At 42.9% G+C, this 27,908-nt stretch overlaps 1 protein-coding gene across 1 annotated transcript; it reads left to right on the top strand.

Annotated features, from left to right (window-relative positions):
- Positions 1-1,103: 1,103 nt before the first annotated feature.
- EPDR1 (ependymin related 1) lies at positions 1,104-24,989 on the top strand. Its single transcript, XM_053258801.1, has 3 exons — positions 1,104-1,621; positions 21,336-21,544; positions 23,335-24,989. Exons 1-3 carry the CDS (start codon positions 1,329-1,331, stop codon positions 23,523-23,525), a joined length of 693 nt encoding a protein of 230 aa, XP_053114776.1. The 5' UTR covers positions 1,104-1,328; the 3' UTR covers positions 23,526-24,989.
- The last annotated feature ends 2,919 nt before the right edge of the window (positions 24,990-27,908 follow it).

The following is a 27,908-nucleotide window of genomic DNA, read 5'->3' as shown; positions in this document are numbered from 1 at the left end:
TTTGAACCCAAGATTCGCTCAGTTATAGCTACACCCTTGCCAACATCCTAGCAGACTGTAGCAGTGATGACTATAGTACAAACAAGAGCTAGAGTTGCCAACTGTCTCGCACTGCACAGGATGTCCCTACTTCCTGTGGGGAAATGCTCGTCCGTTTGGGACCCAATTTCTCCCACTTTTAAAAAAAAACAACAACAACTTTTAAAGCCGCTGCTGAGGGGTGGTAGAGTGAGGACGGCAGGGAAAACTCTAGACAGATTGGTATTCCGTTCCCAACAATAAATATATTTCTTTGTAAGTAAGACTCTTGGGCTCACTTCCAAGAAAGAGTATCAGATAAGAGTAGTATCACTGCAGCCCCTATAGCAAGGATGAGCATGCCCCCAGGAATGTAATACAGAGTGGATGAACACACAATGTGTTTGAGATCTGTAACTTTATGAATTTCCAAATGTACTGTTGGGATTTTTATGTCATATTTCAAGAGCTTAGAACGTATAGTGGAATATAAAATACCCCATGAAAGGCCAGGTATGATTAAGTACTTAATATTCGCTAGGGGTGTGTGGAGTAGGCCCAGAGGCCCTCTTACCCCTGGATTTGGGGGCCGAAGTCCAGGGCCTGCACAGCCCCTGGGGGAGGGGGGGGACAAATCCTCATTAGTCTGCTTTGGGTGAAGATGCCTGGCGGACCATGATGATGCTAAATTTGCGGGGGGGGGGGGCGGGTTCCACAGGCTTTTAGGTCCAGGCTCCAAAATTACCTAGGTGCACCTCTGCGTGTGGGCCCCCTATCTATCAGCTCAACGGCTGATTATGAACTCCCATCTGGGTAGGACCCCATAGGCATCCTTTGATGCTTCTTCCTTTCTAGCTTTGCCACTGACATTCCCGCGGCTTCTAGCTGTTTAGATTGCGCTGATAACTGAGCGGCACAGTAAGACTGCTGCCGCTGCCAGTCTAAGGCGGGGAGGAATAAAATGGCCCGGGACGGGTATTTCTTCCCTGGCGCAAAGGAAGCAGAGAGCTTGTTGGGTAAATCGCGGATGCCCGTTTTAGACGCCAGTGGCTCCCTCTGCAGTTCCTGTCCAGTCCAGCTGCTGCCTCTTTCTATTTTTGCAGCAGCAGCAGCAGCTTCTCTCTGCACCGTTCAGAATCTACGCTCCCCGCGGTCTCTCCAGCCAAGCCAAGCCAAGCCAAGCCAGCCGCCCTCGCCGTCTCACAGGAACCTACGCAGCGACCCTCGCAGCAGCTCTTAGTTTGCTCTAGCCCGCTGCCTGAGGGAGCGAAACTGCGCTCTAGAAGAACGGAGGAGAGCCTGGCCGAGAAATGGCCCCAAACGGCGGCGGCACCAACCTCCGGGGCAGCTCTCCGCAGCAGCAGCAGCGGCTTCTGCGGCTGCTGTTGCTCAGCGGCGCCGTGTGCCTGACTTGCTGGACACCGCGGCAGCTGGCAAGTGCTCAGCCCCCCACCCCCTGCCTGGCCCCGCAGCAGTGGGAAGGGCGCACGGTGGTGTATGACCACAACACCGGCAGGAACACCCGAGCGGCTGTGTCTTATGACGGCCCCAACCAGCGTCTCCGGATACTGGAGGAGAGGAAGGGGTTCATCCCTTGCAAGAAGTAGGTGCCCCCTCCCCCCCCCGAGCGTATGTGACGTGAGTGTTTGAAGAAGCGTCAAAAAGCACGGCGAGACAGAGCCCGGCGCGAGCAGCGGGACGAGGAGGAGGGTCTTTGTCGCTTGGCCACGCCTTTCACCCGGTGGGGAGGGCTCTTACGGCCAAGAAGGCGCGTTTTTCGTTGTTTTGTGTGTGGATAGTTTTTGCCTCTCCCCCCCCCTTTTTTTTTACCTCAGCCCTTTCTGTACATCTCTCTCTTGAAGGCTGCAAAACACTCGAAAAGTGAGAGGATGTCAAGTGTGCCCTTCTCTATGCTCTGCTTATCTCAGGAATAGTTCTAATCCGTTTAGGTTCTTAAAGACACCTCAATGAAGGCTTGAGTGTGAGGATTCAGGATCCACCAGGGCTCACCCGGCTCAGATCCAGATTCTGTTTTCACTAGTCTCTCATACTTCTAAAGATTTGAATTTATTTATTTATTTATTTATTTAACTTATATAACGCCCAAACTTTCGTCTCTGGGTGATTAACAGTTGCAATAGATACATATCTCTGTGTGGCATTTCTTTTGGCCCAAACCTAGAATAATGTGCCAATTAAAAAAAAATCTATGTTAAATGCAAAACTGTCCCAGTGATAATACTAACAAATTGAAATATTACACATTTTATTCTCCTCTCTGGTACAAGGGAGTGGCCGAAAAGGTTACATTGGGCAGTGTGATATAAATCACTCCTCTTCCTTCCCCATAATCATAATCACCTTTATTTGTATACTGTTGTTCTGCATCCAAATATATTCAAAGTGGCTCATGGCAAATAAAATGACAAACAACATATTTAAATTCATTAATTCATAATAAAACAAAGACTCCCATAATGGTTTACTCAAATAATCATGATGTAGCAAAACACATAATTAAAAATCAGAAAACTCAATTCACAGTTACTACATCATAATGGTAAAATATCAAACACCTTTTAACATTTTATATGTAAGCCTTGAACAACAATAACATTTATATACCGCTTTTCAAGAAAAGTTTCCAAAGCAGAAATAATTAATAAATAAGATGTATCCCTGTCCCCAAAGGGCTCACAATTTAAAAAGAAACATAAGATAGACACCAGCAACAGTCATCGGAGGTGGATAGGGCCAGTTACTCTCCCCCTGCTAAATAAAGATAATCACAATGTTAAAAAGCTGCCTCTTTGCCCAGTTAAAGGGGGAAAGAAAGTATAGCTGCCTTGGAGAATGGACTTAGGGACAAAATGCTGTGGACTTGTCCCCTTTGGGAGGTTTTTAATTGGTTGGATGTCCTTTCATCAGGATGGTTTCAGTATATCAAATGCAGAGCATGAAGAAGCATGAAGAGGTGGGATGGCCTCGGAGATCTTTCCAGCCTTAACATAAGAAGAGTATTGATGGATCAGACTAAAGATCCATCTAGTCCTCTTTCCAGCAGTGGTCAATCAAATGATTCTGGTAAGTCTGCGAGCAAGGCATAAAGGATCCTAGTAATCAAGGTGTCTTGGACTGCATGAGTATGAAATCAGCAGCTGGTGTAGAAGTACCCTCAAAATTTTGATACCCCCCATTAGTCAGTCCCATCTAATTTATTAGTTTCTGGTCTCAAGACTGCTCTTCTGACCAACTCTGCTGTAAATGTCATCTATGGCAGTTACTCAAACTGATTTGAGTTTTCCATAGCATTTATAGGGACAGGTATAATTTACTATGTGATTTGAGAATGAGATGTGCTGGTAGTGAGTGGGAAGGTACGGAGCTATGGTTAAACAACAACACAGTTTATTTGTTAGCTGTCCCATAACAAATTTTCTCTGGGTGGCTCACAACATATTAAAACATGAAATAAAAACACACAACACCTTAAATCATAACAGACCAAAAAGAAAAAAGAAAATCCAAAATACAATACAAAGCAATTTAGAACCTCTTTAAAAATCAAATTTAAAAATCAAAATTTAAAAGGCCTGAGTGAGCAAAAAGGTCATTACCTGGCATCTAAAATAACAAAGTGATGGAGTCAAGTGAACCTCACTGGGGAGGCTATTCCATAAACAGGGTACAACCACAGAAAAGGTCCGCTCCCTAGTAGCCACCCACTTCACCTCATTTGGCAGAGGCACTCAGAGGGCCTCTGAAGAAGATCTTGTCTGGGTTGGGATATATGGGGCAAGGAGCTCTCAGGTAACCTGGTCACAAGCCATTTAGAGCTTTAAAGGTTTAAACCAGCACTTTGAATTAGGTCCGGAAACGGATTGGGAGTCAGTGCAGCGGACAAAGCACTGGCATAATATATTCAAAACATCCAGTCCCAGTTAATAATCTTGCAGCCCTATTTTGTACCAGCTGCAGTTTCTGAACTGTTCAAAGGCAGCCCCATGTACAATGCATTGCAGTAATCTAAGCGAGAGGTTACCAGAGCATGAGTAACTATGGCCAAGCTATCTCTCTCCAGGTAAGCTGGAGTATCAGCTAAAGTTGATAAAAGGTGCTATGAGCCACAGAGGCCACTTGCGCCTCTAGTGACATTGCTGGATCAATGAGCACCCTCAAACTGTGAACCTGGTCTTTCAAGGGAAGTGCAATCCCATCTAGAACAGGTTGAACATCATTCACTCATGCAGAGGATCTACTGACCAGCAGTACTTCAGTTCTGTCTCGTCTGGATTGAGTCTCAGCTTGTTCACCCTCATCCAGTCCATTATTGCATCCAAGCACCGATTCAGCACAGTCATTGCATCACCTGCATCTGATGAAAAAAAGAGATACAACTGAATGTAATCTGCATATTGATGACACCTCAGCCCAAATCTCCCAACGGTTTCATGTAGATGTTAAACAGCATAGGGGAAAGAATGGAACCCTGCGGAACCCCAAAGCCTAACTGCCAAGGGTTGAACAGTAGTCTCCCAGCACCACCTTTTGGAGATGGGCCTCGAGGTAGGAACAGAACCACCTCCAAGCAGTGCTGCCGACACCCAACTCGGCCAGCCTATCCCAAAGGATACCATGTTCAATGGTATTGAAAGCTGCAGAGAGATCCAAGAGAATTAATAGGGTTCCAAATCCATCCCCCACCACACACTGCTAGAATATGCCTGCATACTTGTGTCAAACTGTCTTCTGAATGGATAGGAAGCACTATATGGTCAAAAATGCAACAGCAGTAGTTGCATCTGGAGATCAGAGGATACCTTTCAAAATAAACAGTGCGTGGGCAGGTGCCACTCTTTAATGACATATAAACGGTAAATGGCCCCTTCTAACCCCTGCTAACTGAGCAAAGAGGCACCTTTTTAACGTGGTGATTCTCTTTATTTAGCAGGGGGAGAGTAACTGGCCCTATCTACCTCCAGTGACTGTTGCTGGTGTCTATCTTATGTTTCTTTTTAGTTTGTGAGCCCTTTGGGGACAAGGATCCATCTTATTTATTTATTTTTTATTTCTCTGTGCAAACCGCTTTGGAAGCTTCTGTTGAAAAGTGGTATATAAATATTTGTTGTTATTGGTTTCACCTCTGTTAAAATCATACAATCCTGTCTTTTTAAATAGTCAATTGTTTTTACAAATGTATTTGGTATATTCAGCTGAATAAGATCTCAAAGCAACTTACAAACAATAATACAAAATACATGTATTAGTGTTAATTATCATTCTTCAATACGATTCTTCAACAGCACCAGAAAGAATGGCTTGCTGTGAAAAGGTCAGAGAAGCCCTGCCCTCCTTCCTGGCTGCCCTAGAATTATAGTAGCATTTAGGAAACCAACTGCAGTCATGTGCGTCAGCAGCCATATGTAGAATGGCTGGCCACTAAAAGCATCATCTAACAATAAATGAAATTATCTTTAACCTATGGCTGCAGTTCTGAGCCCAATAAAATCAATGGCAAAAGTTATATTAACTTCAGTAGATTAGGATTACAACTGAAGGATTGTTTGCCCAATCAAGATTCAGAGGTTGTTGTCTCAGGGTAACTATCCAGAGAAAGCAACCCCGATCTACACTATTGACACTTTCCATGAGTTTTAATTGCTCGCCTTTGCTGACTGTCTTGAGTCTCTCACAGGCCATTGTGTGGAACTGTGAATTCCATCCACCACTGCCTACTGGAGATAACTTTCTATTGAGCTGGTCTTGTGGTAGCAAGCATGACTTGTCCCCATAGCTAAGCAGGGTCTGCCCTGGTTGCATATGAATGGGTGACTTGATGTGTGAGCACTGCAAGATATTCCCTTCAGGGGATGAAGCTGCTCTGGGAAGAGCAGAAGGTTTCAAGTTTCCTCCCTGGCTTCTCCAAGATAGGGCTGAGAGAGATTCCTGCCTGCAACCTTGGAGAAGCTGCTGCCAGTCTGTGAAGACAATACTGAGCTAGATAGACCAATGGTCTGACTCAATATACGGCAGCTTCCTATGTTCCTATAATCATCATTTCCGGGATGAAAGAGAAATGAGTCAAGAGCCCCTGATTTTGTCAAGGGCTTTGACTCTCTTTCCACCACATATGCATATACATATTTCGACCACATATTATAAGAGTCTTTTTTTTTTTTACTTTAAAAGCAGATATATGTATTTTATGACTGATGTATACTAGTTACTATGGAGTCCCCTTGGCATCCAAAAATGGAATGTGTATATGTTTTATAGAAAGTTGAAGTAAACCCAGGTATAACAAGACTATCTTATGGTAGTAGATAGTGTAGCTAGACCCTTTGTTCTTGGTCTTTGTGAAAACACTGACTAAACAGCGTTGTTGTTTTAACTGGCTTCAGTTTTGAAAGGGAGTGGGGGGAAATAAAATTTGCACAGAGCATTATTTAGCATTATACAAGAAAATTCTGGGAAACTTTGATCTTGCAAGATGTTGAGTCATTCTGGCCCTTATCCAGCTAAGCACTCAAGCATGTGACTCTCTCTCTACACAGTTTAATGGAAGACAGAATTTGCCAGCTATCTGGCACTTCTTTCTCAAACATCAGTAAATGCGGCTTGGCACATAATAATGTGGAGAATTGGTTTGTGGCTGGGAGTTTGAAGGAATAGGATATGGAATACTAGAATCCCTATCAGTATAGAATTTTTAAAAAACAAAGCATTCCCTATAAGTATTTAGCACAATGTATTTTTTTAACTCAGAGGGCAAGCTTATAAAATCAGTCAAACTTAGTAGTAACGTTTTCCTGGACTGAGCCACTTTAGGGTATAGATTGGGTATTGCATGTCTGAATGCTCCTTAATTAAACACACACACACACACACACACACAATAACAACTTCATGATCATAGAAGATTATTATGTCAGGAAGAAGGGTTCAGTCTAGCCTTCTACTTGTATACCACCTAATATGTGCATCCCTAGGCAGTGCACACAAAATTAAAATACAATAAATATAAAAACAGGATAAATGACAGAAACAATTATGATATAAAACCAATTAAAATTAATTAAAAGCCTGAGAAAACAGGTACGTCTTAAGGGTCTTTTTAAAAAACAGAGATGGAGAAACTCTGCTTTTAACAGGAAGTGCATTCCGGAGCCCCAGGACAGCCACAGAGAAGGCCCGGTCCCAAGTATCCACCAAACAAGCCAGTGGTAGCCATAACCAGACCTCCACAGATGATCTTAATAGGTGGGAGGGTTCATGACAAAGGAGGCACTATCTTAAATACCCTGGACCCAAGCCATTCAGGGCCTTATAGGTAATAACCAACACTTTGTATTTCACTCGGAAATATATCAGCAGCCAGTGAAGTTATTTTAAGATCAGTGTTATATGGTCTCTTTGAGTTATCCCTGAGACCAATCTGGCTGCCGTATTCTACACCAATTGTAGTTTCTGGACTAGGTATAAAGGCAGCCCCACGTAGAGTGAATTACAGTAGTTAAGCCTGGAGCTTACCAGCATATGTACCACTGTTTAAGGGAATTTTCCTCCAGAAATGGGCATAGCTGATGTATCAGCCAAACCTGATAAAAGCACCCCAACCGCTGCCTCAACCTGAGAGTCCAGAGAGAGTTTTGGATCCCAGGAGTACTTGTTCATTCTGGGGGAGTATAACCCCATCCAGTACAGGGAGATCTAAACCATTTCTCGAGTTCTGACCCCCCACAGTCAGTACCTCCATCTTATCTGGATTCAGTTTCAGTTTGTTATCCCTCATCCAGCCCATTACCACCTCCAAGCAGGCATTCATTACTTAATGAAGTTGATATGAAAAAATAGATTTGGGTGTCATTGGCTTATTGATAACACCTGGCACCAAATCTCCTGATGATCTCTCCCAGCGGTTTCATGTAGATATTAAAAAGCATTGGAAGCAGTATAGAGTCTTGTGGAATTCAGTACATTAACTCCTGCTTTGCAGAGCAACATCTCCAAGTGACACCATCTGGTATCTGCCAGAGAGGTAGGAACGGAACCACTGTAAAACAGTGCCACTCAATCCTAACTCTCTAGGCGACCCAGAAGGATACCTTGGTTGATGGCGTTGAAAGCCACTGAGAGATCCAAAAGGATCAACAGAGTCACACTCCCTCTGTCAAAACCCAACTGGAGATAATCCATCAGGCCAACGAAGGCAGTCTCAACTGCACAGTACACCCGAAAACCAGTTTGAAATGGGTCTAGATAATCTGTTTCTGCCAAGATTGCCTGGAGCTGAGAGGCCAGCACCCTCTCAATCACCTTGCCCATCCATGGAAGATTGGAGAAGATTGGTCTATAACTGGCTAACTTGACCAGGACTGTAAAAAGGTGAAAAAAGTACTGTTACAACTCTCGGCTGACCGCAAAATAAATAATACCTTATCTCTAGACACGAAATTCAAACAATATAAGGGAAGTTACAAGTCTCTGATTAAAGCCAAAAAGGAGGCCCTGAAAGAAAGACAATGGTCAGAACTTATAACGGCCCTTAATAAAAAGGATGAAGCCAGTTTTTGGCGCTTAGTATCCGGGGTTAATTCGTTCCCCAGACAAATTCCAGTGCCAGAGGAAAGATGGGTAAATCATTTCACCAAAATCTATGCTGCCCCACAAGCACACTTAACCTTTCCATCTCGGCCCAGCATCCCCCCGGAGGAATTGCCTGTATGGCCTCCAGTTACCACTGAAGAAGTGGAGAATCTGATTGGACAGCTAAAGAGAGGAAAATCTCCAGGTAAAGACTACATTCCCCCCGATTTCTTAAGGGCCAATGTTAGCTGGTGGGCTCCGCTCTTAGCCTCCATATTCACTCATATAGACCGAACAACAAATATGCCCAATGGCTGGGGACAGGCAATTGTCGTTCCAATTCACAAAAAAGGCCCGTCTGATGACCCGTCAAATTATAGACCCATAAGTCTATTAAGCATAATTGGTAAGCTATACGCTAAACATCTAAACTCAAAATTGTTGGACTGGATGGAGAAAGAAAACATCCTAGAACAAGAACAAGCGGGATTCAGAAAAGGAAGATCTGTGATGGATCACTGTTTGGTCCTCCAGAGTTTAATAGAGAAATACGTTGAGGGCAGAAAGGCGCCGTTATATGTCGCCTTTATAGACTTTAAGAGTGCCTTTGACTCAATATCCAGGGATGCTCTGTGGGAGAAATTTGCAAACTCTTCTATCGACAAGAGATTGCTATCTCTAATATATAAACTCTACGAGAACACGAGTCTGAGAGTAAAATGTGACCACAATGGCCAATTATCCAGAGAGATCCCTGTAGAAAGGGGGGTCCGGCAGGGATGCATACTAGCCCCAGCTCTTTTCAATTTCTATGTAAATGGTCTAATCACCCATCTACGGCAAGTTGAAACTCACGCGCCAAAGATAGGGGACAGGTGTCTACCTATCCTGATGTATGCAGATGACACAGCCTTATTGTCACAGACCAGAGTTGGTCTAAAAAGAGCGTTAGAATGCTTGAGTTTGTTCTGCAATGAGGAATTTCTGGAAATTAACTACACCAAAACTAAAATCGTGAGATTTGCAAAGAAGCAACGGGTTTTTAGATGGTCCATAGCTGGTGCCAGAGTGGAGCAGGTGAAGTCTTACAGATACCTGGGGGTGGTGTTCCAGTTTAATGGTGGTACCTCTACGCACACCAGTGCCGCTAAATTGAATGCCACTCGAACTTCCATGGCAATCAGGAAATTTTTCTGGGCACAAGGTGGTGGCTATATTCCGGCAGCTAATAAAGCCTTTCAGGCTAAAGTGATACCTCAGCTGCTATATGGGATTCAGGTTAGACCACCAAAAGACTTACAAGCTTTAGAAAAAGTACAATCGGGCTTTCTGAGATCACTATTGGGGGTACCAAAATGTGTCCCGAACTCCTTAATACGGCTGGAGATTGGGCTATGGAAATTGGAGACCAGGGCCTGGCTGCTCATAATCCTGTATTGGATTAAGACTTATCTTTACCCGGCAGGACTTATACCTCATCTCCTTGCCGCTACCCCACAACCCCGTTGGTGTATGATGGTTGAGGAAAGACTCCGGAAGATGGGCTTCTGCCCAGTACAATTGTTAGAACAGGGCGAGTCAACAGCAAGATCCCTAGTCAAACAAAGGCTTAGGGATATAAATTTCCAGGAGGAAAGGGCCTCCGTAAATAGGCCGCTACAATCCCTAAGCACTAAGAAAGACTGGGTCACAGCCTCCTATTTCTATACAATCTATTCACCAAAGCTGCGCTGGGCGTTTACAAGAGCTCGCTTGAATGCTTTACCCTCAGCGATGCTAGTAGGGAAATTTGAGAGAAAACCCTATGAGGAGAGACTATGCCTTTGCGGAGCTGCTCCCGAAACACTGACGCATTTACTGTTACACTGCCCACTTTATACAGATGAGAGAGATTTATTTTTATCTCAGTATCTGAAAGATCTCCAAAGCCACTCAGTGGAGACAATTCTTATATGCTTATTAGAAGACAGGGACCCAACAATATCCCTGGCGGTTGCTAAATTTTGTTACACATTGACCAAACTAAGAGAAGCTAGAGCACGGCAACTGGTTACTGTCAAAGATTCCTGATTTTATATATTTGATGACATTTTAGACTTTGTTTCCATTATTTTCTTTTTACTGTGTATATTCTGCATATATTGATGTTTGATCTAAGATCGTAAATAAACAACAACAATAACTGGCTAACTCTGATAGATCCAGTGCAGGTCTCTTCAAATAAGGTCTAATAATAGCCTCATTAAGGGAAGGAGGCATTCTGCCCTCCCTCAGAGAAGCATTTATAATATGTACCAGATCCTCTCTGATAGTACTATTGGCAGATGAAATGAGTAGAGAACAGGTGGTAGGATGTACAGTCTGAAGCAGCTTGTCCACATCCACAGGAGTCACAGACTTAAAGTGATCCAGTCTGATCCCATAAGAGGAGTATGCCATATAACTCCACTTGCAGTTTGAAGTGGTACAGGCTAAGAACAATTTTACTGCTTGATTCTCCTGAGTATATTAACTGGCACTGAGAGTTTATCATTTTCAGTTACTGGACAGTGCGATGCTAGTGAGTGAATGAATGAATGAATAGCTTTATTATGATCATTGATCAGTTATATACACAAACAGATGATACTGCATTCAGATAAGAATTAAATCATACAGAATACATCAACATAGAAGCCTCTTATAATAGCACCTAAAAGGAAGGGCTGGAAATTAGCTGTTGATGGATCTTAACAGCAGCTAAACAAAATTTGGCAGCCTTGTACTGTAGGTGGTAGGTTTCTTATCTGCAAGGAGGAATGTGGCGTAAAATTCTGCAGTCTGGCCGGGAAAGTGTGATAGCAAGGGAGAAATAAGTCTGCACTGGCTATCATTATAAAAAGGGCAAAACAGCAGCACATGGTGGACAGATTCAACCTCACCTGAGCCACAGGGGCAAAACCAGCTGGCCAGAGGGGTTTTCAAAAACCTTCCAGATAAAACTGCTGGCGGTAAGGCATCATATCTTGCTCTGAGGAATACCCTGGGATGGCACGGTAAAGAAGATAATGGATAGATAGCAGATTCCCAGTCAAAGTCACCAAGGTGCCCTCTTATGGTCTCCGGGATGGAGCTTAAATCATTCTGATGTTCAATGTACAACACCCTCTGTTTGAGGATCTACTTGGCTTGACTGTAATTTAGTAATGACAAATGTTCAGCAGAGAGGCCAAGTGATGACAGTTTACCCATCAGTGTTCGTGTCCAGGTGGATTGAAACCTGTCAGTCAACATAAGAGAGATCAATCCCAGAGGGGAGAAATGGACCCTAAGCCAATAATTGAGGATTAAAATCCATGCTTTTGTTTCCACTCTCTGGAAGCTCGTTTCCAACCTCAACGCTGCATTGGAGATACACTGAGGGGCCCTGAATACTGCTCTAATAAACTTAGATTGGATGATCTCCAGTGGTCTATAATTAGGGTAGGGGCCAGTGTTCCCTCTAACAGGGATTCCCAGATGTTGTTGACTATAACTCCCAGCATCCCCAGCTGCAATTTGCTTGGGGATTATTATAGTCAACAACATCAGGAATCCCTGTTAGAGGGAACACTGGTAGGGGCCCCAATTGTGCACCATACAAAAGTTGGGCCAATGATTTAGCAGCAAATAACTTTAACGCTGCAGGGATAACCTCCCCACTTTTGGAGTGAAAGAATTTTAATGTTGCTGAAGTGCTTCTTTGTGCCTGTTGGGCAATGTAGTCCACTTGGGCCTTCCATGACTCAGTGGCATGAAAAACCACACCCAGATATTTAAAACTATTGACCTGCTCTCTACGATGACCTTCTATATGCCAATTATATCTCTGAGGCCTCTTGGCAAAGACCATCGCTTTGGATTTCTGGAAGTTAATTACCAAGTGATTGTGCTTGCAGTAAGTGGCCAAGAGCCTAAGCACTGTCCCAAGGCCAGGGACACACAACATAAGGCCGGGGGGTCAGATCCGGCCCACAGGGACTTTTTTGCTGGCCCTCAGGGAGGAATATCCTGAAGCAACAGCAAGACCCTTGAAGAATTCTTGGCCTGCCTGCTGATGAGCAGCAGTGCCTCAGTGGAGTTTTAGCCACTTCAGACCAGATGCTGCCTGCACCAGAGCCTACTGATACCATCCATTTTTCGCCTCGTCTTTCTCCCTGCTTCCAACCCTGCTCCCTCACTTTGATTAATTCTTTAATAATTAATTTGCATATAGTAATTAATGTGCTGGAAATTGATCTCAGCCCCCCCCCCCACAGCAAGTCACATTTGGCTTTGGCCCACTTGGGCTTTTGAGTTGTGCACCCCTGCTCTGAAGTCATGGTGATGGTGCTCTAGGATGAGATTTTACCTGATAATAAGCAATATTTGGGGCGGATTCAACATAGGAACACAGGAAGCTGCCATATACTGAGTCAGACCATGGGTCCATCTAGCTCAGTATTGTCTTCACAGACTGGCAGCAGCTTCTCCAAGGTTGCAGGCAGGAATCTCTCTCAGCCCTATCCTGGAGAAGCCAAGGAGGGAACTTGGAACCTTGATGCTCTTCCCAGAGCTGCTCCATCCCCTGAGGGGAATATCTTACAGTGCTCATACTTCTAGTCTCTCTTTCATATGTAACCAGGGCAGACCCTGCTTAGCTTAAGGGGACAAGTCATGCTTGCTACCACAAGACCAGTTCTCCTCCCTATTGTTCAAACAATACTTCCCTGGCCCACACTATTAAAAGGGGGGCACATGGAGTGCATGCCCATCGTGACATCTTCCGTGCATGCCCCAGTACCCTCCCTTTATCATGTGGGCTGTTCATCCAAGCGGCCACTCTACATGCGTTCCAAACACTAGTTTAAACCTGTGGTTTTGTCTCCTGTTATAGGTTGGTTTCAGCAGCTGGGATTATAATGAATATTCTTGGCCTCATGATTATATTTGGAGAGAGAATACAATAAATATAGATTTTTGAACTCTCTCTAGTAAGGTTGCTGGAAGGGAAGCAGTAAATAGTAGCAGGTGTTGGGAGACCTAAAACGAGCTGCTGAAAGTTGTGTGCAGACTTTTGATTGAAGTGGGAAGTATGGGAGATGGGAGGAATGTGTCTGAAACTGAATCTGTTACGAGCATGTTGCAGGCGTCAGGTTCTTGAAACAATGTACTCAAGTAGAAGATACAAACATGTCCTTTCCTAAGGTCTCTACTAAAAGGGGGGGGGGAGTTCAAAGAAGTTTAATAATTGCCATGCAGAGGAAGAAAAATAATATCAGTGATAATCAGAAAACCTTGTGTATCGTTTAGAACCATGAAAATGGAAGGAAGTGTATTGTCTGGTGCATAAAAATGCAAAAATTAATACTAGTTAAAGACTAGTAGGGGTGCGCACAGAGTGGTTTTTGCGGTTTGGTCCAAATTTGGACCAGACCATGGCTCCACAAACTGGTTTGGCCGAACCAGCCAGCTGGAATGGTCTGTTTGACCAAACCAGCTTGAACTGGTTTGATGGTTCGAGGGGCTGTGCTTGTAAAGGGGAATCTGGTGAGGATTCCCCTTTACAAGCAAAGGTGAATCCTTGAAAAGGCTTCTAAGGCATGGCTGGCGGCGGCAAGAGGGCACCTTTAAAAGTAGATGTAAGGGACTTTACAATCTGGTGGCTGCTGCGGTAGTGGTACTGCCACTCCTCAAAGGCCCCCTGGCCTAGACCCAGTGTGTGCACGGCGCTCCCCCCAGCAGCCCGTCCACATGGCAGTGGCACGAATCTGGAACTGACCTGGCCTCCGAGCATGAGGTTCCTCAGTGGATTCCCCTTTACAAGTATAGCCATTCAAACCGTTGAACCACAGTCAACTGGTCCACCACAGACTGGGCTCGGTTTGGTTCAATCACAGACCAGCCAGCCTTCCTGTAGCCCAGTCTGGTTTGTGATCAAGCCCCTCAAACTGGCCTGGTTTGTGGCAGACCATTCATGCACACCCCTAAAGACTAGTGGAATCATTAAGCACCAGTAATCATTGGATGAAAGCCGCTGGGAGTTGTAATCAACCATCCTCACTCAAACAAAACATTCAATTGATCTTGCTTCCTGCTATTTGAGAGTTCTTTATTGCAAAACCCAGGAACAAGTGATGGATTTCTGACTAATTGTTTCTTAGATTTGTGCGAAATAGGGATGTGCAAAACGTTTCAGGTACAAAACGTTTTGTATTCGAATGGTGTTTTGTAGACAAAACACCAATTTTCCAAATCCGAAAGCTTTGTACACAAAACAAAACGTCCCTGTTTCGGCTACAAAACGTTCTGTTGTTTCAGACCTCCATTTTGTGGCAATCTTTGAGCCCTTCTCCATTTTGTGTTTGACATCTCTTTGAATTTCCCGCCCTTCCAGCCTTCCAATCAGTGACCTAAAGCATGGGATGACCTGTTGACGATTCCCTCCTTGTTCTCCATTGGCTCTTTTGCCTCTTGTCACTCTTTACTGACCCCACATTCGTCAGGGGAAGGGTTGAAGAAGGGGCAAGGGTGTGTGTGGGGGACTTCAAGGAGGGGTTTATTTATTTATTTATTTGATTTATTCAACGTTCAATTCATTCAACAAGTTAGTTACTCATTTGCCCTTCTGCTTTTCTGCCTCATTGAAGAGAGAGAGAGAGAGAGAGAGAGAGAGAGAGAGAGAGAGAGAGAGAACTAGTTTGTATTGCCTGGCATGCCTCAAGTTGCCATGATGATGCCATGCCATTGCCTAAACCTGCCTGCCTTGTTGCCAGCCTGAGCCCAGCCTGCCAGCCTGCTATGGCTACTGCATGGGAATGGATTTATCTGCTGCATTGCTTTTTTGTTCCAGAAGAATTTTTTTCACCCCCTTAGGAACACAGGAACATAGGAAACTGCCATATACTGAGTCAGACCATTTGGTCTATCTAGCTCAGTATTGTCTTCATAGACTGGCAGCAGCTTCTCCAAGGTTGCAGGTAGGAATCTCTCTCAGCCCTATCTTGGAGAAGCCAGGGAGGGAACTTGAAACCTTCTGCTCTTCCCAGAGCAGCTTCATTCCCTGAGGGGAATATCTTGCAGTGCTCACACATCAAGTCACCCATTCATATGCAACCAGGGCAGACCCTGCTTAGCTATGGGGACAAGTCATGCTTGCTACCACAAGACCAGCTCTCCTCTCCTTGAGAGATGTCATGCCATTACCTATGCCTGCCTTGTTTCCAGCCTGAGCCCAGCCTATAGATTCTCTGGTAGCATATGATATTTTCAATGACAAACCATGAATCTATTCTCATATGCTACCAGAGAATCTACACTCAAAACATCACAGAAACAACAGAACCCAGTACCCTATGGGTTAGCAACCCATGGGGGTGGTTGGCACTCTATGTGCTGTACACCACCACTCGCTCTGGGCCACCCTAATTCCTCACCACGTGGAGTAATGGGGCTGCTGAAACCTCCATCATTCCCTATTAGGAAGAACCTTAAAGATGCATAAACTCCATTAAATTTTTAAAAATCATCCCTCTGCCCAATTCCTTTGAAATAGTTCTGGCAGCTTCCTTGCCCCCACTGGGCACTACCATCCACCCTACTCTGCTCTAGGCCACCCCCTTTCCTCCCGATGTGAAGCTATACTTTTTCTGAAACCTCCATTATTCCCTATGGGAAAAATCTTAAACTTCAAAAATTCACCAAAAATCAGCCCTTTGCCCAATTCCTCTGAAATGTGGGTGGTAGCTTCCACCCATTGGGCACTACCACCCCCACCCACTAGTTTTGCCCCAGGACCACATTTTTAAATCCAAAATGTTTCGGATTCAGATTTTGCAATTTTGAACAAAGAACAAAATTGGGGTGTTTCGGATTGGCTGATTTTGAATAAAGAGCAAAATGGGGGTGTTTCGGATTAGGGCCAAAAACAAAACAAAAAAGAACCAAAACACACAACCCTATGCAAAACTTCAGCCAAACTGAAATACACTGCACAGTGGAGATCATTTCCACCACACTGTGCTTCCGAGTGCTGGTGGGATAAACTGAGCCCTACTGAGCTCCAGTACTATCTTGGAAGGTGTGCATGAGGAGATGGGAAGTGTAGTCTTTCACAGCACTTTCCCCATTGAGTTTTATGGGGAAAGCACTAGGAAGGACTATACTTCCCAGCCTCTGTGTGCACCTTCCAAGATGGTGATGGAGCTCAACAGGGTTCAGTTTATTTTAAAGGGACCCCCTGCCTTTGAGAAAAGCACAGAGCATGCATTGGGAAACGGCTCTCACATTGAAGGGTGTTGTTTTGGGTTTTTGGGGGGTTTTTTTTGCCAAAGAGGCCTCTACTTGAAAAATAATGAAGATCTGACTTATTTCATCTTGGAACATTCACTGCAAAATTCAAAAAAGGGATTAGGAAGAATTACACAGTAGAGAAATCCTTTGCTTTCCTTCACTTCTGTGGTTCTGATTACACCCTGGTTTTCTCTGCCCTACTGGTTGTTTTACTTTCTCACTCTCAATTTTACTAAGTACTTTGCTTCTTAGGCTGAAGGTGGTTAGGGAATTGTAGGTTATGGTTATGTAGCAACTGTGCTTCAACCCTTTTCTTCTGAACCTGACAAAATGGCTACGACCTGGCTAGAGCAATAAGCTATGTGACCATAAAACCTGGCAGTAGGAACAGAGATGGTCAGGTGTAGTGGGTGGACAATAGCAATAGCAATAGCACTTACATTTATATACCGCTTTATAGCCGGAGCTCTCTAAGCGGTTTACAATGATTTAGCATATTGCCCCCAACATTCTGGGTACTCATTTTACCGACCTCGGAAGGATGGAAGGCTGAGTCAACCTTGAGCCCCTGGTCAGGATCGAACTTGTAACCTTCTGGTTACAGGGCGGCAGTTTTACCACTGCACCACCAGGGGCTCCAGCTGCAACAGATTTTGGAACCCTTGTAGGGCATAGTGAGTGGGGCAGTTGTCTCATTTGCACCTCAGAGTGGTTTAATCCTGTTCTCAGCTTGTTCATTTTTGGAGATACCGTTAAGCATCTGAAGTTCTATCATGACAAAGAAAATGTACTAATGCTATTTGTTATGGAGATTATAAGTAAAATATGCAAATAATTATAAATGAGATAATTTAATGATGATTAAAGAAATCAAAGTGAGCTGTAGCGTTCGCTCCCCTACCCCTTAGCTTGTTGTACATAGGAGTACAGTTTAGGGAGGGCAGCAATGCAATTGCCTCTGCTTAATATAAAATGTTAAAAGTAACCATTACAACTTTACTTCTTTGGGGAAGTATATTTTCTGAATATTGAAATACTGAATATTTTCTCTATTCTTGGCCACTGAATTTTTCTCTAATTATAGCCTCCTACCTCCAAGTGAAGTCTGAAACAGCACTCCTGCAATACATATTTAAGACTTTGTTTTCGAGAAGGTCTCAGAGACTTTAGAAGGGTTTACCTGACTTGCTTCTGTATTCATGTCGGCTAGGACATGGTAAAGACATATTTAAATCCACTTGGGGTTGTCTAAACATGTTCAATAGGTCCAATGACCTTTTCCTAAGCAACAGAAAGCTTTTAAAAGCAACAGGGCTGTATTTTTAACCCAATATTATTTACAGGTCTCGTCCCCCTTGCTACTATTTCTTGGGCCTGTCCTTGGGTGAAAAATAAATGTGTCAGTCTTGATTTTTAGTCACACCTGTTTCCTTAATACAATTACAATTAGACTTTTTGTTTCTTAAAAATAGAAAAGTATTTTTTAGCCAATCTGCAATAGTAGAGGAAGTCAGTTCTTCAGGCACAGTTGTTTATAGATCTTTTGTGCAGCATTATTAACAGATAATGCATTAAATAATGCCATATCAGATATATATCAGACTGTTTTACCCAACCATAGTTAAGTAAATAGGCAATACACTTGGGGTGACTCCTGCTTTTAGATGAGCCCCCAAACAAAAGGGCTGCAATGTTCTGCCCCAAACAAGAGTCCTGCCCCTCCCTTTCCAAAAGGGAGCTGCTTGCTCACTTCCATTATCCTCATCCTTGGATTTAAGCCAATTGAATTTATTGTGACTAAGTGGACTCAATTCCAAGTACTTCCACTTAATCGCTCAGTGAATTTGACTACCTGTATGTTATGGCCCAGCCTAAGAGGAAAGGGAAATGCAGCAATGATATGGGAAGTGACCACATTTTCAGCCATTCCCATATTATCTCCAGTCTAATCCTATTGGAGTGGTGCTTTATTGAGCTGCATGTAAGAGCCAGCTGTAAGAGCCACTTTTCAAGCCCGCCCCCATACATGTTAACTAATGGTCACAATCTTGTGAAAAAACCAAAGTTACATAATTGGGTGCTAAATGGACACAAGTTAGAGCAGGTCAAATGCTTTAAATACCTTGGAGTAGTTTTCCTTGCCTCAGCAAGGCATTTCCATTTGGACCATGTGACCCAAAATGCTCAGAGGTCTGCAACAGCTATGCAATCTTTTTATCACTCTAGGGGTGCTCAGTGCATCCTGGCTGCAATTGTGTAAGGTAAAGGATCAACTCCTGTTTGGAGCCCAACTAGGCCCTTATGCCAACCGGGCATTGTTAGAAGCTGTGCAAGCTAAATTCCTGAGGTCTATATTTCAAGTAGTAAAGTGTGTGCCAAATGTCATGCTCCATTTGGAGGCTGGAATACACAAGGTGCAGTCCAGCTTTTGGACCCGTATATTTGACTTTTGGTTAAAATTAAACTTTTACCCTTTAGGATTAGCATCCCTGGTTATAGTCGACAGCTTCTTCTCGAATTGGAAAAGATCATTGGAGGAGAGGTTGCAGTCATGTGGTTTCATTCATGCATATTTAGATGGGCTATATGCCAGCTAAATCAGACAATGAAAATTAGAACTGGACCGTCAAACTGATTGGAGCCTTATTCCAAAGGATATTTTTTTAGGTAGCCAACTAATTTTCTATAAGCCAGCTAGGTACCTTAGTCAGATCATGATTCCAAAATATCACAAAGTCCTGTCACCAGCATGCTTTAATATTCTCCATACTACAGAGCTGGAAGGGAGATTCAGGAACTTACCATATGTTGAGCATCTCTGCCCTTGTAGTTCAGTGGCCATAGAAAAATCAGCCCATGTAATTCTTTACAGTAATTTTTATAGGGACATGACTATATTTTACCTTTTTAAAACAAACCTTCCAGGTCATTCAGATTCCAGTTATAAGTTTATTCGGTCATTGACCAGCAAAGGTCATTCAGATGCCTTCTATTTATTTATTGTCTGACCAGAATGATAGGATTTCTTCCAGTGTAGCCAAGATTTGCCTCACTGCAAGTAGGGTTTGCCATAAGGTGGCCTCTACTCCTATGTGATGGCAGTTCTGAAGTTAACACTAGTGGGGTATCATCAGACAATATGATTATTAGTTATCAGTCCAACTAATCAACACTTACATTAATGGTATTGGTTTAGTGTGTTCAGTGTGTTTAGACAGAGGTGTAGCTAGATAGATATGTGTGATTAGATGGATGGGATAATTCATAAATTGTTACTTATCTTCGAATAGTAATTTCCATAGAGCTGCCTTCTTGGCTAAATTTCCAACTATGTTTTAACTATGTTAGCATTTTAGTTGACATGTATGGAATTTGTTATTAATCTGTTGAGTTATACCATTTCTAGCCAGTGACGGTAATAAAGGATGATGATGATAAATGATGATAATAGTCACAATCGGGCTGTTTAATTAACACCCCACCCCCTTTTATGTAAAGGATTAAACTTATATTATTAAATGGTTAATCATTCACTTTTGGAAGAAAAAAAACTATAAATGGATTCAGGCTCTCAGTTGTTTCTCATCTGCCTGCCATCACTGCCTGGCTTGGAGGCATAAAGTGAGAGTGCTCACATGTTGCCACCACTGCCTTGACAACATGGCCTGAAAATGCTGAGCACCTACATGCAGATGTGGGGGTGGGGGTGCCATATTGTTTTTCACCTCAGGCAGCAAAATGTCTTGGATCGTCGCTCATTGGCATGTACTGGGTCTGTGAGCACCCACGATAAAGTAGAGATCATGTCGAGAGCACACCCACCCTGAAATGACCAGAGGACATTCCAAAGTGCTGTTGGGGTGTCCCTTGATCATGTGAAGTGGTGTTCATCAGAATCATTCCTCTACATGCACTCCAAATACCTGTTTAAACAGGTATTTTAAACACTGTGTGTAGATTCAAATGAACAGCCACCTCATGTGATGAAGGAATGCCCTAAAAGTGTGACTGGATGTCCTCTAGTGATGTAACACCCTGACCTCATTGTGTGTGCATCTTATTCAGATCAGCCCTGAGATGGCAGAATTCTGGATGAAGGATGCACATTTACATCATAGCCTACAGTTTGCAATTTTCTGGCCACAATGCCTGACTTATCTAACCAAAAGATGGAAAAACTGAAGCCAAGAGATATGGTAATTAGCTATCACTTAGGGGGGAAACTGTCATTGGTTTATCAGAACAAATCCTAGGTATTGTAGTTTAGTGACAGTGTTAAGATTCCTGTGTTAGACATCTCTAGCCCTTCTCACAAAACCACAGTTCCAAGGACTCTTTCAAACTTGTTTATGTCTGGGGTGCAACTATGTCCTAAATCCCATCTGGTTCTATATGAACAAGAATTCATGGGTATTAATTCCTCTCTCCCCATTTCCCCCCAGATTTTTTGAATATATCTATATCTATAAAGATGCAGTGATGTTTCAGATTGAGCAAGTTACACAACTGTGCTCCAAGGTTGCTTTGAGTGAACCATGGGATCCTTATGATATTCCTGACAACTCAACCTATGAAGATCAATACTACATTGGAGGACCTGGAGACCAAATTATAGTACAGGAATGGTCTGACAGAAAACCAGCTAGGAAACGTAAGTATTTGTTGGTTTATTTATTAATCTTTTTTCCACGGTATAGGGAGGTCATTCTCTGTGATGGGATATCAACCTGTGCATGCTCTGAGACAGGACCAATCAAATTTTAGGTAGGCTACTTCCTGTAGCTCAGCTAGGTGTCAGTCAAGCCCCATTTCCAGTCCTGTCTTGCTCTGGTAGACAGCTTCAGGAAAGAGCTCCTGCTCAATTTTCGAAGTTTCTTCAGGCTAGTCCTCCCCCTTCCTCCCTTCTTTTCATCTTTTTCTTCTTGTGTACAAGGATGGGAAGGGAGTTTCTGATATTTTTACAAATCTATCAAAATAGTTTTTCTGTTTAGGAATTTGACGAATTGGCTGTTTGTTTCAATAATAAACCCCTTCAGCTCTCGAAAGGCCATGCTCTGCATCGCCTCAGCATGGGCGTGCTCTCCCTCAGAGCAAGCAGGTGGGCATTTTGGGCCAGGCGGTCTCTGCTGCTGTTACTCTCAAGCCACATAAGAAAGCGGCAACGAAGACGAAACACTTAAAGAAGTGGAGGAGGGGTCAAAGAAAACTGTAAGTCTAAGATCTCCCCTTTGGGGGTCCACCTAAGTGAAATACTCCATACTCAGCCTTGCTGCTTCCTGTCTGATCCGCCCACCATTTTACTGACCGATCCGCCTGCCATTTATTGGTTTATTTATTAATCTTTATTTATTTATTTATCTCAACCCAGATACTCTGCCCCCAAACAAACCTTACCAATGTTCTTATTAAAAAAGAGATCTCTAAATTCTAACAAAAGTATTTATGTTAACTAGTGTTGATTTACAAACACACCCTGGACTTGCTGCTTATTTCCACTAAAGGTTATTTCACATCTTAATTAAAACAAACAAACAAATGATCCCTGAGCTGGGATACAGAAGTGTAACATTTCTCTTCCCTTCCAAATTTCCAAAGCATTTGAAGCCTTTCAGTTTAGATAAAAGATGACTAAGTCGTGAAACAGGAGACATAAGTAAGGTTTATAAATATCGTGCATAGTGTAAAGAAAGTGGACATTTCCCCCTCCCTCTCCCATAGTAATAGGTGACCTGATTAAATTGATTGACAACAGATTCAGGACAGATAGGAGAAAGTACTTCTTCACAAAACACATAATGGAATTCACTACTGAAAGATTTGGCAATGGCCGCTGGCCTAAATGGCTTTAAAGAGGGGTTAAAATTCATGGAAAATAGATCTATTAATGGTTCTATATGTTCAAAAGTATGACAATGAATAGCAGTTGCTGAGGGGCAATAACAATGGAGGCTTATTTTTTCCATACCTTGCTTGTGGGCTTCCTGAAGGCATCTAGTTGGCTGCTACAGGAAATAAGATGCTGGGCTATATTGACCATTGGTCTAATCCAGCAAAGCTGTTTTTATGTTCTTTGCCTGTGCATTTCAGATGTAATGCAGATACTTGTGGCACTCAGATCTTATTATTATTTCATATCATTTGGATCTCATATCATTTAGAGTGGATCTCAGAAATGCTAATTTAACATTAATGAAATTGAAAAATAGCTTAAAATGGAAGCCAAGGATGTGTCTCTTTTTGGACTACAATTCTGAAATCGTTTCTTGCAAAGCATTCTCCTTAATGCGAGCTATTTCCAGAGTAGGTGGGCTTGAAGACTCTAACATTAAGTTTTAATTTGAGGTCAGAGAAATAAACATATTCTTCTTGTCAGCATAATAAAAACTTGAACATTGTTCATGCTTATCCCATAAAAATAGTTATACTTTTGCTTCATTACAGTTGAAACCTGGGTTGGAGTTTACACAGTCAAGGATTGTTACCCAGTTCAGGAAACTTACACCAAGAATTACAGCGTGACAACCTCCACCCGCTTCTTTGATCTAAAACTCGGGATAAGTGACCCATCTGTGTTCACTCCTCCCAGCACCTGCCAGGCTGCTCAGCCAAAAATGATGAGAGATGAATGCTGAGGGTGGTCGTTGGCTTCAACATGCAAACAAAATAACAATAATGTAAATTACAATTAATAATCAGCTGCTGACATCTATCATGATCATGTAACTTTGTGGAACTAGTGGATTTTTGATTGGATTATCTAATAGGCTGGGGAGAAAGGAAACCAGGGGCGTAACAAGGCTGGAGTGGGCCCAGAGACAAAATTTTAAAATGGGCCCCTCGCTGATACACACACACTCACTTCACATGTGACTTGCCTCTGGGGGGCCCCTCAAGGCGTGGGGGGCCCCAGGCAGCCGCCTCCCCCTTGCCTAATGGTAGTTACGCCCCTGAAGGAAACCCAATATCTCCTTTAATATTTCTTTTAAATATTGTACTCATATTCTATGATTAGCAATTAACTATTATTTATATATATATATTTGTTTTAGCTGTTTTTTAAAATAATAATCTACTGTTTACATTTTTCAAGAGGTATAATGTGCTCCTAAAAGCATATTAAAACATGGTGTATTACTGTTAATTCTGGAGATATGACTATTATATATACACAGAAGTGAAGATATCACCATAAGACGGCACCATTAACCGAGTACATCATTTTAAGTACATACATTTTCTAGTATTTCTTTTCTTAGTCTTTTGAAAGCTATTATAGTGAGGTGATTTTTTTATTTTATTTTTTGCAAAGACTGAAGAATAATGATATCCACTTGGCATTTGACTGGTGTGATATCAACAACAAATGCTGCTTTCATGAAGCTAACTAAAGGTCCGATGAGGTGTCCTTCCATTCATGTGTGGCTTAAGCGTGCTTTTTCAAGGCAATGGTCCTTTGATTGTATGCAAAGAAATTCCAGTTGCTTTATTTGTATTAGCATTCTTTAAAAAAAAAACCACATGTAGAAATAGTGTCTTGCCAGAAAAGTGCATTTTGCAACACTGCAATATAATGTGATATTAAGAACTGGGATACACAGTCATTACTGTGTTTGATCCAGGGAATCCATAATACAAACTAGATAAGGCTACTTATGTGATTAGCAGGGACACGGGTGGACATTATGGACACCATTTAAAGGCCAAGAAAGATTTCAGTGCAGGATGTGGCCAAGAGTCAAAGTAAAGTTCGAAGAGCTGCTTTTGGATATATTAAAGATTAAACTGTAAAGAAGAAGTGGACACTAATGTGTTATGGTACCTGTTTTTAATTTCATAATAACCAGAGATATGGGTGTTCCTCATGATTAAATCACATGTGGGTTCAGACAGGCTGAAGGGGTCTGCCTCTCATGTTCTCCTTAAATGGCATCCATGACAGTTCTGTCTGGTGTAGTCTATCTGGAGAAGTGAAGAAATCAGAAACAATAGAGACAAAACAGAAGACTGGGGCAACGGAATGGATCTGGGGTGGAACAAATACAGGTGAAACTCGGAAAATTAGAATATCGTGCAAAAGTCCATTAATTTCAGTAATGCAAATTAAAAGGTGAAACTGATATATGAGACAGACGCATTACATGCAAAGCGAGATAAGTCAAGCCTTAATTTGTTATAATTGTGATGATCATGGCGTACAGCTCATGAAAACCCCAAATCCACAATCCCAGAAAATTAGAATATTACATGGAACCAAGAAGACAAGGATTGTAGAATAGAACAATATCAGACCTCTGAAAAGTATACAATGTACTGTGCTTGATTGGCCAGCAAACTCGCCTGACCTGACCCCATAGAGAATCTATGGGGCATTGCCAAGAGAAGGATGAGAGACATGAGACCAAACAATGAAGAATTGCTGAAGGCCGCTAATGAAGCATCCTAGTCTTCCATAATACCTCATCAGTGCCACAGGCTGATAGCATCCATGCCACGCCGCACTGAGGCAGTAATTGCTGCAAAAGGGCCCAAACCAAGTACTGAATACATATGCATGCTTATACTTTTCAGAGGTCCGATATTGTTCTGTTCTACAATCCTTGTCTTCTTGGTTCCATGTAATATTCTAATTTTCTGGGATTGTGGATTTGGGGTTTTCATGAGCTGTACACCATGATCATCACAATTATAACTAAGGCTTGACTTATCTCGCTTTGCATGTAATGCGTCTGTCTCATATATCAGTTTCACCTTTTAATTTGCATTACTGAAATTAATGGACTTTTGCACGATATTCTAATTTTCCGAGTTTCACCTGTAGTAGGCAACAACCCTAAAAGAAGCTAATACTGAGGATCTGAATCATAAAAGATAAGCAGACTATAAAGCTTCTTTGTTGTCTGAGCAAGATCTAACATCCATCTTTATCTTGGACCTGCCTGAATCTAAAGTTATTTACTGGTGATTTACTGGAGAATGTCAGCTGCAGCTTCAATACCAGCACAGCCCTGAAGAGGGCTCCTGGCTGTTGTTGCTTCTTCTAAGCTTGGGTGTCTCACTGAACTAAGCTCCTCTTTAAGGAGCTGGAAGAACAAAGTTCAAGACCCTGAGACCTCTGAGAGCTGAATTCTTTAGATGTTATTTATTCTGTCTGATAAAATTGTGGAGAACCTGGCAACTGGGCACTTGGACATGAGGCAAAGCCAACCTGCTTTGGGAGAGGAGAACAGGTCTTGTGGTAGCAAGCATGACTTATCCCCCTAGCTAAGCAGGGTCTGCCCTGGTTGCATTTGAATGGGAGACTTGATGTGTGAGCACTGTAAAATACTCCCCTCAGGGGATGGAGCCACTCTGGGAAGAGCAGAAAGTTTCAAGTTCCTTCTCTGGCTTCTCCAAGATAGGTCTAAGAGAGATTCCTGACTCCAACCTTGGAGAAGCTGCTGCCAGTCTGGGTAGACAGTACTAAGTTAGATGGACCAATGGTCTGACTCAATATACAGCAGCTTCCTATGTTCCTATGCTAGTGTTAATGGAGCAGGATGAAGCAATCTCTGCTCTCCTTTACCTTCATAGGTGAGATTATGCAGGATGGAACTTAGTAACCTTCATCTATATATATAATTCTCCTGGGTGTGCCTTGGAATGTGCGTCCCAGCGCCCAGCTGATTGGCTGGGCGGCGGACAGGCCTGATTGGCTGAGGCACACTCAGGAGAACTGGTCGCCACGGCAGGCCTGGCCACAGAGGCCAGAGGAAGCAGTGGGCCCAGCCCAGCCGCGGAGGCAAGGCCTGGGGGGGGGGAGAAAGTTGGGGGGCAGAAGTGGAGGTGGGGAGGAGAGGTGGCTAGGCCTGGAAGTGGAGACTGGGGCAGAAGGTGGAGGGGAAGAGGTAACCGCTGGCCCCAAAGAGCACACAGATGCTTTGTGTGGGGTCAGCTAGTAAATGCATAATGCAGATCCCAAGCACTTCTATATTCCTGCATCAGCAAGGTTAAATGTATCACTAAAACAATTTTGTCTCTCACATCAGCATAATGGAGGCACTCCAGTCCTAAACACATTCTCCCTGGGCCATCAGATCCAGCTTCCCCTTCCATTAACATCAGTGGAAGAGCCCTTGTACGTTTGGATAGACTGTATGCTCATGGGGCATCCAGAGAGACCTAGACAAGTGGGCTACATTTCAGACAATTATTTTTAAGGCAAATAAAGGGTTCTAAAGGAGCAATGCATCTGCCTTTTAAAAAATTGAATATAAGAATTGCACACCACTAAATGGTGAGATAGCTCTTCATTTTCATTAAAGAGGATCAAAGACGAGAGTTCTTGTCCATGCTTTATAACCTAACCATTTTATAGGAATTAAAAGTTACACCAAATAATATTATTGATATGTATTACAGTTTACAGAGTAAGGAGTGAAGCCAAACGTGTAATGGAAAAGATGGATTTTTGAAGATGAAAATGGGATTTTCAGGAGCAGGGAGAAGTGACATCACTTTTGTGTTCTGGAAGAGTGTTCCAAGCACAAGGGACAGCAAGGATAAAGGGCAGAGTTGTTGAAAGGTGCAGTAGACCTTCAAGCAGCTGAGGCTAGTGGTGATGGAGAACTGAAGAGAAGTATTGGGATCCAAGTGGTGAGGGGGAAAGGCCATGAAGGATTTTGAAGGTAAGGTCAAGATGTTTGTGCTGCTCAATTAGGGTGTAGACAGTGTGGGAATCTGAGAGGTGTCAGATGGTCTGAATCAAGAGAGATTTAATAGTTTTGGTAGCAGAGTTCTAGACAGAGATGGGAGTGACAATGCAAAGCCAGAGAAGAGAGAAGGTAGCAGAAAGCAACAGTTCTGCCAGAGAAGAAAGCCATATTTTTGCTACGTGGTACAGGGGAAAGCGACATGACATGACATGGAGACACACTGAAATGGAGTGCAAAGACTCACAGTTAGACTACAGTAATTGTTCCAAATTCCTCATGCTGAAATCTTGTTCCCTTCCCACTCATATCTTTTTCATAATAAGA

This window comes from Hemicordylus capensis, chromosome 6, assembly GCF_027244095.1.
Source record: "Hemicordylus capensis ecotype Gifberg chromosome 6, rHemCap1.1.pri, whole genome shotgun sequence".
Lineage (NCBI taxonomy): Eukaryota > Metazoa > Chordata > Lepidosauria > Squamata > Cordylidae > Hemicordylus > Hemicordylus capensis.
This window is presented reverse-complemented; position numbering and strand designations above follow the sequence as displayed.